This window comes from Nerophis ophidion, linkage group LG07, assembly GCF_033978795.1.
Source record: "Nerophis ophidion isolate RoL-2023_Sa linkage group LG07, RoL_Noph_v1.0, whole genome shotgun sequence".
NCBI lineage: Eukaryota > Metazoa > Chordata > Actinopteri > Syngnathiformes > Syngnathidae > Nerophis > Nerophis ophidion.
In genome coordinates, this window is record NC_084617.1 from 10,853,434 (window position 1) to 10,870,850 (window position 17,417).

At 41.8% G+C, this 17,417-nt stretch overlaps 1 protein-coding gene across 1 annotated transcript in view; it reads right to left on the reverse strand.

The window, feature by feature from the left end:
- LOC133555925 (inactive phospholipase C-like protein 2) overlaps positions 1-17,417 on the reverse strand; it is a 415,124-nt gene that overhangs the window by 57,044 nt on the left and 340,663 nt on the right. Inside the window, exon 23 of the mRNA XM_061905396.1 lies at positions 7,214-7,417. Coding sequence (XP_061761380.1) covers positions 7,214-7,417 — 204 coding nt within the window. The remainder of the gene's footprint in view (positions 1-7,213; positions 7,418-17,417) is intronic.

Here is a 17,417-nt window from a genome sequence, read left to right on the forward strand (position 1 = left end):
AATTGAAAAAGATTCAGCAACACAGATGTCCAAATTACTGTGTAATTACGCGATGAAAAGAGACAACTTTGACTGCGCTAATATGTCCGCTACAACCTGAGACGTCACAAACACGCGTTATCATACGCAACGTTTTCATTAATTGATCATTAATTGTGTCTTGAAGCAATGAAGTGGAGTGAAGTGCATTACTTGCCTAAAACCAAAAGAGGTCCAACTAAAGATAATCGTACCATTTTGTCACAGCCGGAAAAAAGGCAATAAGGAAAAGTATACTAAAACATGGAAAGAAAGAATTATTAAAGGCCTACTGAAATGAGATTTTCTTATTCAAACGGGGATAGCAGGTCCATTCTATGTCTCATACTTGCCATATTTTTGCTGAAAGGATTTAGTAGAGAACATCGACGATAAAGTTCGCAACATTTGGTCGCTAATAAAAAAGCCTTGCCTTTACCGGAAGTAGCAGACGATGTGCGCTTGACGTCACGGGTTGTAGGGCTCCTCACATTGATTATAATAATAGCCTCCAGCAGCAAGAGCTATTCAGACCGAGAAAGCAACAATTTCCCCATTAATTTGAGCGAGGATGAAAGATTTGTGGATGAGGAAAGTTAGAGTGAAGCACAAAAAAAAAAAAGAAAAAAAAAAAAGGCGACTGCTCCAGGCGGCGGCAGTGGGAACGTTTCAGATGTAATTAGACACATTTACTAAGATAATTCTGGAAGATCCCTTATCTGCTTATTGTTTTAATAGTGTTTTAGTGAGATTGTAAAGTCATACCTCAAAGTCGGATGGCTGCGGTGAACACGCCCATGTCTCAGAGAGAAGCCGAGGAGCCAAGATCACAGCTGCCTTTTTTTGACAGCTACTGCAGGAGGACGCATAATCCACTGATGTCTCCGGTAAGATATATATCACAATTTTCCCATCCAAAAACATGCTGGTTGACGTAGAGAAACATGTTCGCTTGACCGCTCTGTGTTAAAGCTTCACAACAAACAAAGAAACACCGGCTGTGTTTCGGTTGCTAAAGGCAGCTGCAATACACCGCTTTCCACCAACAGCATTCTTCTTTGACGTCTCCATTATTAATGGAACAAATTGAAAAAGATTCAGCAACACAGATGTCCAAATGACTGTGTAATTACGCGATGAAAAGAGACGACTTTTACTGCGCTAATATGTCCGCTACAACCTGAGACGTCACAAACACGCGTTATCATACGCAACGTTTTCATTAATTGATCATTAATTGTGTCTTGAAGCAATGAAGTGGAGTGAAGTGCATTACTTGCCTAAAACCAACAGAGGTCCAACTAAAGATAATCGTACCATTTTGTCACGGCCGGAAAAAAGGCAATAAGGAAAAGTATACTAAAACATGGAAAGAAAGAATGATTAAAGGCCTACTGAAATGAGATTTTCTTATTCAAACGGGGATAGCAGGTCCATTCTATGTCTCATACTTGCCATATTTTTGCTGAAAGGATTTAGTAGAGAACATCGACGATAAAGTTCGCAACTTTTGGTCGCTAATAAAAAAAGCCTTGCCTGTACCGGAAGTAGCAGACGATGTGCGCTTGACGTCACAGGTTGTAGGGCTCCTCACATCTGAACATTGATTATAATCATAGCCTCCAGCAGCAAGAGCTATTCAGACCGAGAAAGCAACAATTTCCCCATTAATTTCAGCGAGGATGAAAGATTTGTGGATGAGGAAATTTAGAGTGAAGGACTAGAGAGAAAATAAAATAAAATACGATTGCAGTGGGAGCGATTCAGATGTTTTTAGACACATTTACTAGGATAATTCTGGGAAATCCCTTATCTGCCTATTGTTTTGCTAGTGTTTTAGTGAGTTAAATAGTACCTGAAAGTCAGAGGGGTGTGGCCACGGGTGTGTTGAGGCCAGAGTCTCTGATGTAAGTCACAAAGCTGCAGTAGGACAGAAGTTTGGCTGATCTCCGGTTAGAGCCGACTTATTACCACAATTTTCTCACCGAAAACTGCCGGTTGACATGTAGTCGGGATCCATGTTCGCTTGACCGCTCTGATCCATAGTAAAGCTTCACATCCGGGAATTCTAAACAAGGAAACACCGGCTGTGTTTGTGTGGCTAAAGGCTAAAAGCTTCCCACCTCCATCTTTCTACTTTGACTTCTCCATTATTAATTGAACAAATTGCTGTGGAATTATGCGATTGAAGCAGACTACTTATAGCTTGGATCGGGCTGGAAAATAATGTCCGCTACAACCCGAGACGTCACGCGCACGCGTCATCATACGAGTCATCATACCGCGACGTTTTCAACACGACACTTGGCGGGAAATTTAAAATTGCAATTTAGTAAACTAAAAAGGCCGTATTGGCATGTGTTGCAATGTTAATATTTCATCATTGATATATAAACTATCAGACTGTGTGGTCGGTAGTAGTGGGTTTCAGTAGGCCTTTAACATTATTATTATTATTATTAATAATTATATTACCGTATTTTTCGGACTATAAGTCGCAGTTTTTTTCATAGTTTGGCCGGGGGTGCGACTTATACTCAGGAGCGACTTATGTGTGAAATTATTAGATTAGATTAGATAGTACTTTATTTATTCCGTCAGGAGAGTTCCTTCAGGAAAATTACAATTTTCAGCACAATCCCATTCAAGATCAGACAAACATTACAGGGAGACAGAACAGGATCGCTGACGGGTCTGCCGGCTTCCAGCGCCCCTTACAAAAAAGATGACATACAGGTAAACAAGATTAAAATAAAATAAAAAAATCGGTCTTAGCCTAGGCCCTGGAGTGGGGGTGCAGACTGAGGCCAAGGGAAAAACTCATTAACTCATTACCGTAAAATATCAAATAATATTATTTATCCCATTCGCGGACGAGACGAAGAAAATGTCAGCAATCGTCACACACACGTCAACCAATAAGAATTCAGCGGGGGAGGGTCGTGGCAGAAGTGCATTGTGGGTCATGAAATGCAAACTGCTATAAGCTACATGCTACTGCCGTAACTATTAAAATGGATCATTTCATCATTGGCGGTAACTTATAAAAACTGAGAAGGGTTGAACGAAAATGGCACCGAAAAGGAGATCATGTACTGCAGATTACAAGATGGACGTAGTGAAATATGCAGCAGAAAATGACAAGAGGAAGCGACGCATACCTTTGGAGTTGGCAGAGTTGTTTAGAAGCGACATCCAGGAAGAAGATTTCATGGGATTTATCGATTAGGAGTGACAGATTGTTTGGTAAACGTATAGCATGTTCTATATGTTATAGTTATTTGAATGACTCTTACCATAATATGTTAGGTTAACATACCAGGCACCTTCTCAGTTGGTTATTTATGCCTCATATAACGTACACTTATTCAGCCTGTTGTTCACTATTCTTTATTTAGTTTAAATTGCCTTTCAAATGTCTATTCTTGGTGTTGGGTTTTATCAAATAAATTTCCCCCAAAAATGCGACTTATACTCCAGTGCGACTTATATATGTTTTTTTCCTTCTTTATTATGCCTTTTTTGGCAGGTACGACTTATACAGTGGGGCAAAAAAGTATTTAGTCAGCCACCGATTGTGCAAGTTCTCCCACTTCAAATGATGACAGAGGTCTGTAATTTTCATCATAGGTACACTTCAACTGTGAGAGACAGAATGTGGGGAAAAAATGCAGGAATTCACATTGTAGGAATTTTAAAGAATTTATTTGTAAATTATGGTGGAAAATAAGTATTTGGTCAACCATTCAAAGCTCTCACTGATGGAAGGAGGTTTTGGCTCAAAATCTCACGATACATGGCCCCATTCATTCTTTCCTTAACACGGATCAATCGTCCTGTCCCCTTAGAACAGGGGTAGGGAACCTATGGCTCTAGAGCCAGATGTGGCTCTTTTGATGACTGCATCTGGCTCTCAGATAAATCTTAGCTGACGTTGCTTAACACGATAAGAAATGAATAATTTCGCTGGTAATAACAGTGTTAAAAATAACGTTCAAAATATAAAACATTCTCATGCACCATCCATCCGGTTTCTACCGCACCTGTTCAAGGAGTTGCATCAATGGTAAGAAGTATTTTATTTATTGTTGGTTAGCTTCAGAATAACAATGTTATTAAAAGGAATAGGAGACGTATTTATACTCCAAAAACATTGGTCTTACTTAAAAATGCATGCATTTAGTTGTCCATCCATCTTCTTTCGCTTATCCGAGGTCGTGTCGCGGGGGCAGCAGCCTAAGCAGGGAAGCCCAGACTTCCCTCTCCCCAGCCACTTCGTCTAGCTCTTCCCGGGGGATCCCGAGGCTTTCCCAGGCCAGCCGGGAGACATAGTCTTCCCAACGTGTCCTGGGTCTTCCCCGTGGCCTCCTACCTGTTGGACGTGCCCTAAACACATCCCTAGGGAGGCGTTCAGGTGGCATCCTGACCAGATGCCCGAACCACCTCATCTGGCTCCTCTCCATGTGGAGGAGCAGTGGCTTTACGTTGAGTTCCTCCCGGATGGCAGAGCTTCTCACCCTATCTCTAAGGGAGAGACCCGCCACCCGGCGGAGGAAACTCATTTCGGCCACTTGTACCCGTGATCTTATCCTTTCGGTCATGACCCAAAGCTCATGACCATAGGTGAGGATGGGAACGTAGATCGACCGATAAATTGAGAGCTTTGCCTTCCGGCCCAGCTCCTTCTTCACCACAACGTATCGGAACATTTAATTGTATTCAGTCTTAAAAAAAAATATTATATGGCTCTCACGGAAATACTTTTTAATATACTTGGCTTGTATGGCTCTCTCAACCAAAAAGGTTCCCGACCCCTGCCTTAGCAAAAAAACATCCCCAAAGCATGATGTTTCCACCCCCATGCTTCACAGTAGGTGTGGTGTTCATGGGATCCAACTCAGTATTCTTCTTCCTCCAAACACAACGAGTTGAGTTTATACCAAAATGGATACATTGATGATACAGCAGAGGATTGGGAGAATGTCATGTGGTCAGATGAAACCAAAATAGAACATTTTGGTATAAACTCAACTCGTCGTGTTTGGAGGAAGAAGAATACTGAGTTGCATCCCAAGAACACCATACCTACTGTGAAGCATGGGGGTGGAAACATCATGCTTTGAGGCTGTTTTTCTGCTAAGGGGACAGGACGATTGATCCGTGTTAAGGAAAGAATGAATGGGGCCATGTATCGTGAGATTTTGAGCCAAAACTTCCTTCCATCAGTGAGAGCTTTGAATGGTTGACCAAATACTTATTTTCCACCATAATTTACAAATAAATTCTTTAAAATTCCTACAATGTGAATTCCTGCATTTTTTCCCCACATTCTGTCTCTCACAGTTGAAGTGTACCTATGATGAAAATTACAGACCTCTGTCATCATTTGAAGTGGGAGAACTTGCACAATCGGTGGCTGACTAAATACTTTTTTGCCCCACTGTATGTGACAGCATGTGAGGTGAGTGTGTGGGCGAGCGAGGTGAGGGAGCGGTAGGTGAGTGCGGGGAGTGGCTCGCGTTTTGTTGGATTGGCTCTGTGTGCGAGACCTCAATAAAGCCGCGATTTGCAACTAATCGCCGGACTCTTCATTTACCCTGGAGTCCGGAGCTGTGGAGACCCACTGCCGGGTAGAGTGAAGGGTGCTGCCCCCGAGAATACATCAGCCCTGGAGGAGTGTCTCCTTTGCGCTCCTCGACTACGGTCTGGGAGCCGGAAGCAGGAAAGGTGCAACACATGTTTGACGTGTTGTCAGAAGCAGCTGCTGAACAATGTCGGCAAACCTCTGTCCTCCTTTGTTGTATCCCAAACGGGAGATCTTAACGAGGCAAGAGGGTCTTCCAGCTCTGGCTTTTACATGTTGTCCTAGCCCCGTCGCTGCTAGCATGTGTATTCGTTCGGCACACCTCCGAATTGAACCCGAACCCTCGTACCAAAACGGTTCAATACAAAAAGCGTTACTAAAACGGCCTTCTTTCATCTCCGTAATATCGCTAAAAGTCGCTCCATTTTGTCCACTAAAGACGCTGAGATCATTATCCATGCGTTTGTTACGTCTCGTCTCGATTACTGTAACGTATTATTTTCGGGTCTCCCCATGTCTAGCATTAAAAGATTACAGTTGGTACAAAATGCGGCTGCTAGACTTTTGACAAGAACAAGAAAGTTTGATCACATTACGCCTGTACTGGCTCACCTGCACTGGCTTCCTGTGCACTTAAGATGTGACTTTAAGGTTTTACTACTTACGTATAAAATACTACACGGTCTAGCTCCAGCCTATCTTGCCGATTGTATTGTACCATATGTCCCGGCAAGAAATCTGCGTTCAAAAGACTCCGGCTTATTAGTGATTCCTAGAGCCCAAAAAAAGTCTGCGGGCTATAGAGCGTTTTCCGTTCGGGCTCCAGTACTCTGGAATGCCCTCCCGGTAACAGTTCGAGATGCTACCTCACTAGAAGCATTTAAGTCTCACCTTAAAACTCATCTGTATACTCTAGCCTTTAAATAGACCTCCTTTTTAGACCAGTTGATCTGCCGCTTCTTTTCTTTCTCCTATGTCCCCCCCTGGAGGGGGTCCGGTCCGATAACCATGGATGAAGTACTCGCTGTCCAGAGTCGAGACTCAGGATGGACCGCTCGTCGGGACCCAGGATGGACCGCTCGCCTGTATCGGTTGGGGACATCTCTACGCTGCTGACCCGCCTCCGCTTGAGATGGTCTCCTGTGGACGGGACTCTCGCTGCTGTCTTGGATCCGCTTTGAACTGAACTCTCGCTGCTGTCTTGGATCCGCTTTGAACTGAACTCTCGCGGCTGTGTTGGAGCCACTATGGATTGAACTTTCACAGTATCATGTTAGACCCGCTCGACATCCATTACTTTCGGTCCCCTAGAGGGGGGGGGGGGTTGCCCACATCTGAGGTCCTCTCCAAGGTTTCTCATAGTCAGCATTGTCACTGGCGTCCCACTGGATGTGAATTCTCCCTGCCCACTGGGTGTGAGTTTTCCTTGCCCTTTTGTGGGTTCTTCCGAGGATGTTGTAGTCGTAATGATTTGTGCAGTCCTTTGAGACATTTGTGATTTGGGGCTATATAAATAAACATTGATTGATTGATTGAAAAATATACCGTTACACCCCTAGAGTGTAATGTACCTAACAAAGTGTCCGTAAATAACTGTTGAATGTAACTCACCATGTCGTAGGCATTGAGAACTTTGCGCAGCAGCTCGGGCACAAGTCCCTGAGCCTCCATGGTGGGGTAGGTCTCGCTCAGGTCCACCGTCACCTGCAGGGGGCGCTCGCTGTTCATCAGCCAGGTGGACACGGTCAGGATGCACTGCTTCATGTTGGCCGCAGGCGTCAGGCCACAGAGCTCCTTGAAGGACACCACAGCATTCTGGGGAATAAAAAAAAAAAAAACACTGAACGTCCTCGTGACTATGAGGCAAATAAAGGCAAATTGCATCATTACAGCGACGAAGCATTTCCAGTAGAATTATGAACAGAGGAAATGTCAAGAAGAATTCTCTATGCCTGAGCAAGACCTTGATGAAGACAATTTATTGACCGGGCACAAACAGGACAAGATGAGAGGCTCTTGTTTGTCTAATGGCGACAGCAAAATGATCAGTTTGGCTTCAAGTCACGCTGCCTGCTCGCCAGCTCGGAGCTGTGAGAGATTCCCTTTTGGCCGGACTCCCACGTTCTCACGTTACGGCGTATCGTTTTTAGGATTATTTGTGTTCATCTCCTTTGCATGTGCTTTCCTCACTCAAATATTCAGAACTGATCCGTTTGTTGGCCTTGACAACTTGATATAGCTGCCTTGCTTTCCTTAAAGGGGAACATTATCACAATTTCAAAAGGGTTAAAAACAATAAAAATCAGTTCCCAGTGGCTTGTTTTATTTTTCAAAGTTTTTTTCAAAATTTTACATCCATCCATCCATCCATTTTCTACCGCTTATTCCCTTTCGGGGTCACGGGGGGCGCTGGCGCCTATCTCAGCTACAATCGGGCAGAAGGCGGGGTACACCCTGGACAAGTCGCCACCTCATCGCAGGGCCAACACAGATAGACAGACAACATTCACACTCACATTCACACACTAGGGCCAATTTAGTGTTGCCAATCAACCTATCCCCAGGTGCATGTCTTTGGAGGTGGGAGGAAGCCGGAGTACCCGGAGGGAACCCACGCATTCAAATTTTACACCTCCCGGAATATCCCTAAAAAAAGCTTTAAAGTTCTTGATTTTCCTTATTTGCCATGCAACTGTCCATTTCCCTGTGACGTCATACAGGGCTGCCAATACAAACAACATGGCGGTTACCACAGCAAGATATAGCGACATTAGCTCGGATTCAGACTCGGATTTCAGCGGCTTAAGCGATTCAACAGATTACGCATGTATTGAAACAGATGGTCGGAGTATGGAGGCAGATAGCAAAAACGAAATTGAAGCTATTGAATAGTTATTGACGCTATTCGGCCATAGCCTGGGTGTACCTAATAAAGTGGCCCATAGCATGGCTGTCTGATTAGCATCGCCGGTAAAATGTGCGGACCAAACGATCAGGACTTTCGCATCTTGTGACACTGGAGCAACTTAAATCAGTCGATTGGTAAGTGTTTGTTTCGCATTAAATGTGGGTATCTAGTTTCAAATGTACATACAGGTAGCGTAAATAGCATGTTAGCATCGATTAGCATAGCATGTTAGCATCGATTAGCTGGCAGTCATGCCGTGACCAAATATGTCTGATTAGCACATAAGTCAACAACATCAACAAAACTCACTTTTGTGATTTCGTTGACTTAATCGTTGCAAATGCATCTGCAGGTTATCCATACATCTCTGTGCCATGTCTGTCTTAGCATCGCCGGTCAAATGTGAAGACACTTTGGTACATTCAATGGGGGTCTGGCGGCAGATTTCTTGCCAGTGGTGCAACTTGAATCCCTCCCTGTTAGTGTTGTTACACCCTCCGACAACACACCGTCGAGGCATGATGTCTCCAAGGTTCCAAAAAATAGTCGAAAAAACGGAAAATAACAGAGCTGGGACCCGGTGTTTGTAATGTGAAAATGAACATGGCGGGTGTGTTACCTCGGTGACGTCACGTTCTGACGTCATCGCTAAAAGACCGATAAACAGAAAGGCGTTTAATTTGCCAAAATTCACCCATTTAGAGTTCGGAAATCGGTTCAAAAAATACATGGTCTTTTTTTTGCACCATCAAGGTATATATTGACGCTTACATAGGTTTGGTGATAATGTTCCCCTTTAATAGGATTGTTATTGTTTTTATTGCGTCTCCAGTGGCCAGCGTGGAACCCTAAGGTTTGCGTGGAAAATCTTCATCTTGTTCATATACATTTTTCACAGAAGTATTGGAACACCTGAAGGATCAAATATTGACTTCACATTTTGTTCACTTTTTGTGGCTCAAAGTGGTGTAAAACGGATAAGATTCCATCTTTAGATTATAATCAAAGACTATTGCTATGTGCTATTAATAGGGGTGTAACGGTGAAGTGAAGTATATTTATATAGCGCTTTTTCTCTAGCGCAGGGGTGTCAAACTCAAATACAGAGCGGGCCAAAATTTAAAACTGAACGAGGCCGCGGGCTGAGGTTGAACAAATTAACCTTTTAATAGGGACCCAAACAAGTTTTGCATTGAATATTGACCAAGCAAGGCTTATATAACTTTATAGTGACATGCAAAACCGAGTTTAAAATAATAATAATAAAAAAATATCAATGGCATATCAAATAAAATAAAAATACAAATTGAATGCCTCTTTTCGGCGGCGGGTTTGAGTTGGGGCGGGGTTTGGTGGTAGCGGGCGTGTATATTGTAGCGTTCCGGAAGAGTTAGTGATGCAAGGGGTTCTGGGTATTTGTTCGGTTGTATTTATGTTGTGTTACGGTGCGGATGTTCTCCCAAAATGTGTTTGTCATTCTTGTTTGCTGTGGGTTCACTGTGTGGCGTATATTTGTAACAGTTTTAAAGTTGTTTATACGGCCACCCTCAGTGTGACCTGTATGGCTGTTCACCAAGTATGCCTTGCATTCACTCGTATGTGTGTGTGTGGAAGCCGCATAAATTATGTGAGTGGGCCGGCACGCTGTTTGTATGGAGGAAAAGCGGACGTGGCGACATGTAGAGAACGCCAAAGGCAGTGCTTTTACGGCCCGCCCCCAATATAATTGTCCAAGTGGAAATCGGGATAAATTCGGGGAGGGGCACTGAACTTCGGGAGTCTCCCGGGAAAATCGGGAGGGTTGACGAGTATGAGTATTAGTGGTGAATGTGGTGTTACAGCGGCGGGCCAGCTCTAATGTTAATTTGATATTGCCTCAAGGGCCAAATGACATTACACAACGGGCCAAATTTGGCCCGCGGGCCATAATTTGACACCCATGCTCTAGCGACTTAAAGCGCTTTACATAGTGAACCCCGATATCTAAGTTACATTTTAAACCAGTGTGGGTGGCACTGGGAGCAGGTGGGTAAAGTGTCTTGCCCAAGGACACAACGGCAGTGACTAGGATGGCAGAAGCGGGAATCGAACCTGCAACCCCCAAGTTGCTGGCACGGCCGCTCTACCAACCGAGCTATGCCGTTGTGTCCTTGGGCATGACCCTTTACCCACCTGCTCCCAGTGCCACCCACACTGGTTTAAAATGTAACTTAGACGGTACGTGTATTCGTATTGAACCGTTTCGGTACGGGGGTTTCGGTTCGGTTCAGAGGTGTACCGAACGAGTTTCCACACGGACATATTAAGTAGCGTACCGCACAACACAAGGCATGCGACAGCGACCGGGCTACGATAGACTGACCGTACCTCCTCTTTTCACCAGGATATGTCCTCTTTTGCGGGGCTGTCCGGGTGGAGTTTCTTAAATGCCTCAAATGTCTGGCATTTTAAGTTAGGGTTGCGTGTATTTTCAATGTACGTTTGGGGTTAAGAAGGGGTTAAAAACAAAACAAATTGTGCACACAGCAGCAATAGTAAGGGAGGGGCAGAGACAGAGAGTGAGAGAGTTATGATAATCGCGCATGCGTCGCCAGGCTCTGCTTTTTATCCATAGATTCATCAGATTTTATTTTTTATTATCTATAGCAGGGGTGTCAAACGTGTGTCCCGGAAGCCATTTGTGGCCCGCAGCTAATGTTTTAAAGGCCCACGGCGCATTCTTAAAATACTATTAAAAAAAACAAAAACATAACAAAAGTGAATTAAAAAAGCTTAAAAGTTAAATGTAATTTAGAAAAAGTTGCAATGTTGACTAATTAAAACAAAGCTGTTTTTTTTTCTTTCAAGCTGTCATTGCTCAAAACATAATATTGAATCAAAATCAATGTTATTATGAATTATTGACCTATTCAAGGTTCCGATTACTTCATATTAAATATTACACTAAGAAAAATATTTTTTGTGGGAGATTTGGCAAATTTGGTAGATAAATAACCCAAAAAATATATATTTTGTTGTTTTCTTACTGTACCGAAAATTAACCTAACCGTGACCCCTAAACCGAGGTACGTACAGAACCGAAATTTTTGTGTACCGTTACACCCCTAGCTATTAACGATGGTTAACTTTTATTTTTACATAGAATGCCAACTAAGATTGGGTAAGAAATTATAAAACTTACCTTTGTATTACTCTCTCATTGCATTGTTTTACTTCAGGCAATGATATGAGAAAATAATAATAATTTAAAAAAAGTACAAAGTTGTCAACACATAATAATATAAATTAATATAGTGCAAAAGGTAATGTATAGTATGTATGGGTGTAACGGTACACAAAAATTTCGGTTCGGTACGTACCTCGGTTGAGGGGTCACGGTTCGGTTCATTTTCGGTTGAGTAAGAAACCAACAAAATATAAATTTTTGGGTTATTTATTTACCAAATTTGTAAACAATGGCTTTATTCTTTTACATTGGGACCACTATAATAATTCTGCCCACGTTAATCAACATTAAACTGCCTCAAATTGTTGCTCAGATTAAATAAAATGACAAAACCTTTCTTCTACATACGTATAAAAAGTGCAACATTAAACAGTTTCAAGTCAACTCATCATGCTTAATTTATTACAGCATTTGGGAAGCCTGTAGTTGATTTTTATTATGTAAATGTTATATTTTTATCAACATGTGATAGCAGGGACCCTGCTATTCAAAGCTTTACTACAACGCAAAAAGAGCTAACGTTACGCTAAAAGCTAATTAGCCTTCACCTCAAGCCAGAACTGCGAGCGAGCTGAGCTGCAGTTTAAGTTTCTAGAAGGTCAACAGGCTCATAGTGATGTTAGTAGTAGTTGACTGGGAGTTGTTTATTATCATTTGGGGAGAGTACGCTGCCTTATGCTCACCTGCTAAACACCTATCTGCTCGACGCTGAAGCATTTACTACATGCGCTCTGAATACGCACTGCAGATTGGCTGTTACCACTATATATGTAACCAATCAGATGGTTGTGTGGGTGGGACAATGCTGGGTGCTGAGACAGAGGCAGAAGAAGCAAAGCAGCTTATTAAGACTTTAGCTTAGAAACTCGTTCGGTACACTCCTGTACTATACATATATACATATATATATATATATATATATATATATATATATATATATATATATATATATATATATATATATATATATGTATGTATATACATGAGGTGTGCAAATTTCTGGGTGTCCCACGATTCGATTCAATATTGATTCTTGGGGTCACGATTCGATAATATATCGATTTTTTTTTCGATTCAACGTGATTCTCGATTCAAAAACAATATTTTTCCGATCCAAAACGATTCTGTATTCATTCAATACATAGGACTTCAGCAGGATCTACCCCAGTCTGCTGACATGCTAGCCGAGTAGTAGATTTTTAAAAAAAAGCTTTTATATTTGTAAAGGACAATGTTTTATCAACTGATTGCAATAATGCAAATTTGTTTTAACTATTACACGAACCAAAAATATGACTTATTTTATCTTTGTGAAAACATTGGACACAGTGTGTTGTCAAGCTTATGAGATGCGATGCAAGTGTAAGCCACTGTGACACTATTGTTCTTTTTTTTATTATTTTTTTATAAATGTCTAATGATAATGTCAATGAGGGATTTTTAATCACTGCTATGCTGAATTTATAATTAATATTAATACTGCTGATGATAATCATTTTTGTTTCACTACTTTTCGTTTGTTCTGTGTCTCCTCTCAATTGCTCTGTTTATTGCAGTTCTGAGTGTTGCTGGGTCAGGTTCGGTTTTGGAATCGGATTGCATTGTTATGGTATTGCTGTGTAGTAGTTTGTTGGACTGATAAAATATTTTTTTTTTTTTAAATAAAATCAAATAAATAAATAAAAATATTTTTTTAAATTGAGAATCGATTCTGAATCGCACGTGAGAATCGCGGTTCGTATTCAAATCAATTTTTTCCCACATACATATATATATATATATACATATATATATATATATATATATATATATATATATTAGGGGTGGGCAAATTAATGCGTTAATTACGAGTTAACTCATCAATCTATTAACGCCGACAATTATTTTATCGCACATTTGCGTATGTTGTTTACATGCTTTTATTTTGTTAACGCCTTTTCTTAACAAGATGGCGTCACCCGGACGGGCTTCGGGGTCGAGGGGCTCTTGGTAAAGATGGAACATTTGGCAAAAATCCCGGACAATTCTGCAAATTTCATGGCTGGCTTACAGCGTGGTCACTCTGGGATCACTTACGACCGCCAGACAATTCTGGATGTGGATCGATCGGGCCGTTTTGGACTGAATGACGCGTGCTTGCTAGACCGGCTAGCTAGCATGGGAATACTTTGCCGGCTACATCCAGCGGCCTGTGAAGCAGCGGAGTATATGTGTTGTCTGTCTATTTATCAATAATGCAGACGAGGAGTGTTGGCTGAGTTCTTAACGTTTGCTTTCAGAGCGTGCATATCACAACATACAAGATGCCATCATGGCGACACAACCTATACCGGGCATGCTCGTCACTCCTGTTGCATGCTGGGTAGGGTAGTTCTTTTTTTCCCTGGCTCATAACATCACAGCATAGTACCATGCATATGATGCGTTCAGTTTATCAAAGCACCAAGCAAACAATCGGAAAATTCCCATCATATCAATTCCTAGATATGGTCGTAATTATTTTAAGTGCACTATGCAGAATAAACGATTAATAAGATTATTAATATTGCTACAACGGATAATTTGATCAAAAATTCCCTAAAACAGCCCACTACCTATAATATAGGTTTTTTAAACATAAAATCCCTGATAAAAAAAAATGTTTCTGCTGTTACCTCAGAAATTGCCTGTTCAGATGTTATGATTGTGGCTCAGAGATTTGTATGTAGATTATATTTATTTTCCATAACAAACAGGATAACTTAAATACCCTGGCAGTGGCAATAAGCTTAATCAATTAATCAATCAATGTTTATTTATATAGCTCCAAATCACAAATGTCTCAAAGGACTGCACAAATCATTACGACTACAACATCCTCGGAAGAACCCACAAAAGGGCAAGGAAAACTCACACCCAGTGGGCAGGGAGAATTCACATCCAGTGGGACGCCAGTGACAATGCTGACTATGAGAAACCTTGGAGAGGACCTCAGATGTGGGCAACCCCTCCCCCTCTAGGGGACCGAAGGCAATGGATGTCGAGCGGGTCTAACATGATACTGTGAAAGTTCAATCCATAGTGGCTCCAACACAGCCGCGAGAGTTCAGTTCAAGCGGATCCAAGACAGCAGCGAGAGTCCCGTCCACAGGAAACCATCTCAAGCGGATCAGCAGCGTAGAGATGTCCCCAACCGATACAGGTTGGGGACATCTTAAATGTTTGTATTTACATTTTTGTATTTACATTTTTTGAGTTGATTTTCATAAAATATGCTATTTAACTGCTACTATTTAACAAGGACTGATTTAAATTGTGTTTGCACAACAAATGTTTTGGCGCTTTTGTTCATGTGGGAGAATATTCCGATAAAGGTGCACTACACACTACTTTTGAATTCATTATTGGGCGTTGCGTATACAATGCAGTTAATCGCGATTAATCGGAGAAATAGTGCGATTAACTTCGATTAAAATTTGTAATCGTTGCCCAGCCCTAATATATATATATGTGTATATATATATATATATATATATTTATATATATATATATATATACATATATACAAACACACACACTACCGGGGTAGAGCGGAATATACGTTAGGTCAGGATAAAACACAGAGGCTATATCATCCCTACAAGCCTGTTTTGCAGGTTTCCCTGCTCATCAGGGGATGTTATTCCCAGGGAACAATCGCGATTATATCTTAACGGCTCCACCAATTTTTCTGGCATTTTTACTCGTGCCATTTTTGCGCGGATCCCATCAGTCACCTTGATTTAAATGACCGAAAGAAGACCAAACCAGAGAGGGAGTCAATAAACGGAGGCCCAGGAGCAAACAAACTTGACCGTGTTGCCACTTAAGAAGCAATCCACACTCTCATCACTGTGGGGACTGGCTGTCTCCCCCGGGCTAGACCTGGAGAAGAATCTGACACCGCCAGCCCAGGTCCCACACGGACGTGCTTGTGTCACGGTGTCACCTTGGTGGACGCCCGGGGGACAAAAAGACGTCATCTGTATGCCGAAGCTCGACTACAGGGAACAAGTAGAGAAGAACTCTGTGTGCTTAAAGGTGCATGCCCTGCTCGTGTATGGCTTCATTTATTTGTGTTATTTGTGTGCTTTGTTTTTGTTTGGCGTTGTGCAATAAAAAAAAAAAGCTACAGTGGTGTTACAAACCCAACAAGAGGATTGTGTTTTTAAATTATTACAACAACACCCTCTTACTCCCCACGTTCTCCAATGGAAGTTTTTGTGTGCAACCCTGCTCCTTTTGTTTATGTTTCTATGCATCTTTCCTCCACGCCTGAGTGGGAAATATCATAAAGAGGAAGTCAGATCAGGTTATAAATTTAACACTGTTTAGTATGTAATCCAATGCAAACTAACATTCCTGGTACTTTTGGTTGAAATGCAAATAATAAAAGCTGCAACAATTAATCAATCCAATTAGGAAAAAGCTTTGATTTATACTACAAACCCCGTTTCCATATGAGTTGGGAAATGGTGTTAGATGTAAATATAAACAGAATACAATGATTTGCAAATCCTTTTCAACCCATATTCAGTTGAATATGCTACAAAGACAACATAATTGATATTCAAACTGATAAACTTTAGAATTTGATGCCAGCAACACGTGACAAAGAAGTTGGGAAAGGTGGCAATAAATACGGATAAAGTTGAGGAATGCTCATCAAACACTTATTTGGAACATCCCACAGGTGTGCAGGCTAATTGGGAACAGGTGGGTGCCATGATTGGGTATAAAAAACAGCTTCCCAAAAAAAATGCTCAGTCTTTCACAAGAAAGGATGGGGCGAGGTACACCCCTTTGTCCACAACTGCGTGAGCAAATAGTCAAACAGTTTAAGAACAACGTTTCTGAAAGTGCAATTGCAAGAAAGTTAGGGATTTCAACATCTACGGTCCATAATATCATCAAAAGGTTCAGAGAATCTGGAGAAATTACTCCACGTAAGCAACATTGGCCGGAAACCAACATTGAATGACCACGACCTTCGATCCTTCAGATGGCACTGTATCAAAAACCGACATCAAATCTCTAAAGGATATCACCACACGGGCTCAGGAACACTTCAGTAAACCACTGTCACTAAATACAGTTCGTTGCTACATCTGTAAGTGCAAGTTAAAGCTCTACTATGCGAAGCGAAAGCCATTTATCAACAACATCCAGAAACGCCGCCGGCTTCTCTGGGCCCCGAGATCATTTAAGATGGACTGATGCAAAGTGGAAAAGTGTTCTGTGGTCTGAAAGTCCACATTTCAAATTGTTTTTGGAAATATTCTACATCGTGTCATCCAGACCAAAGTAGAAGTGAACCATCCAGACTTTTGTCGACGCAAATTTCAAAAGCCAGCATCTGTGATGGTATGGGGGTGTATTACTCCCAATGCATGGGTAACTTACACATCTGTGAAGCACCATTAATGCTGAAAGGTACATATAGGTTTTGGAACAACATATGCTGCCATCTAAGCGCCGTTTTTTTCATGGACGCCCCTGCTTATTTCAACAAGACAATGCCAAGCCACATTCAGCACGTGTTACAACAGCGTGGCTTCGTAAAAAAAGAGTGCGGGTGCTTTCCTGGCCCGCCGGCAGTTCAGACCTGTCTCCCATAGAAAATGTGTGGCGCATTATGAAGCGTAAAATACGACAGCGGAGAC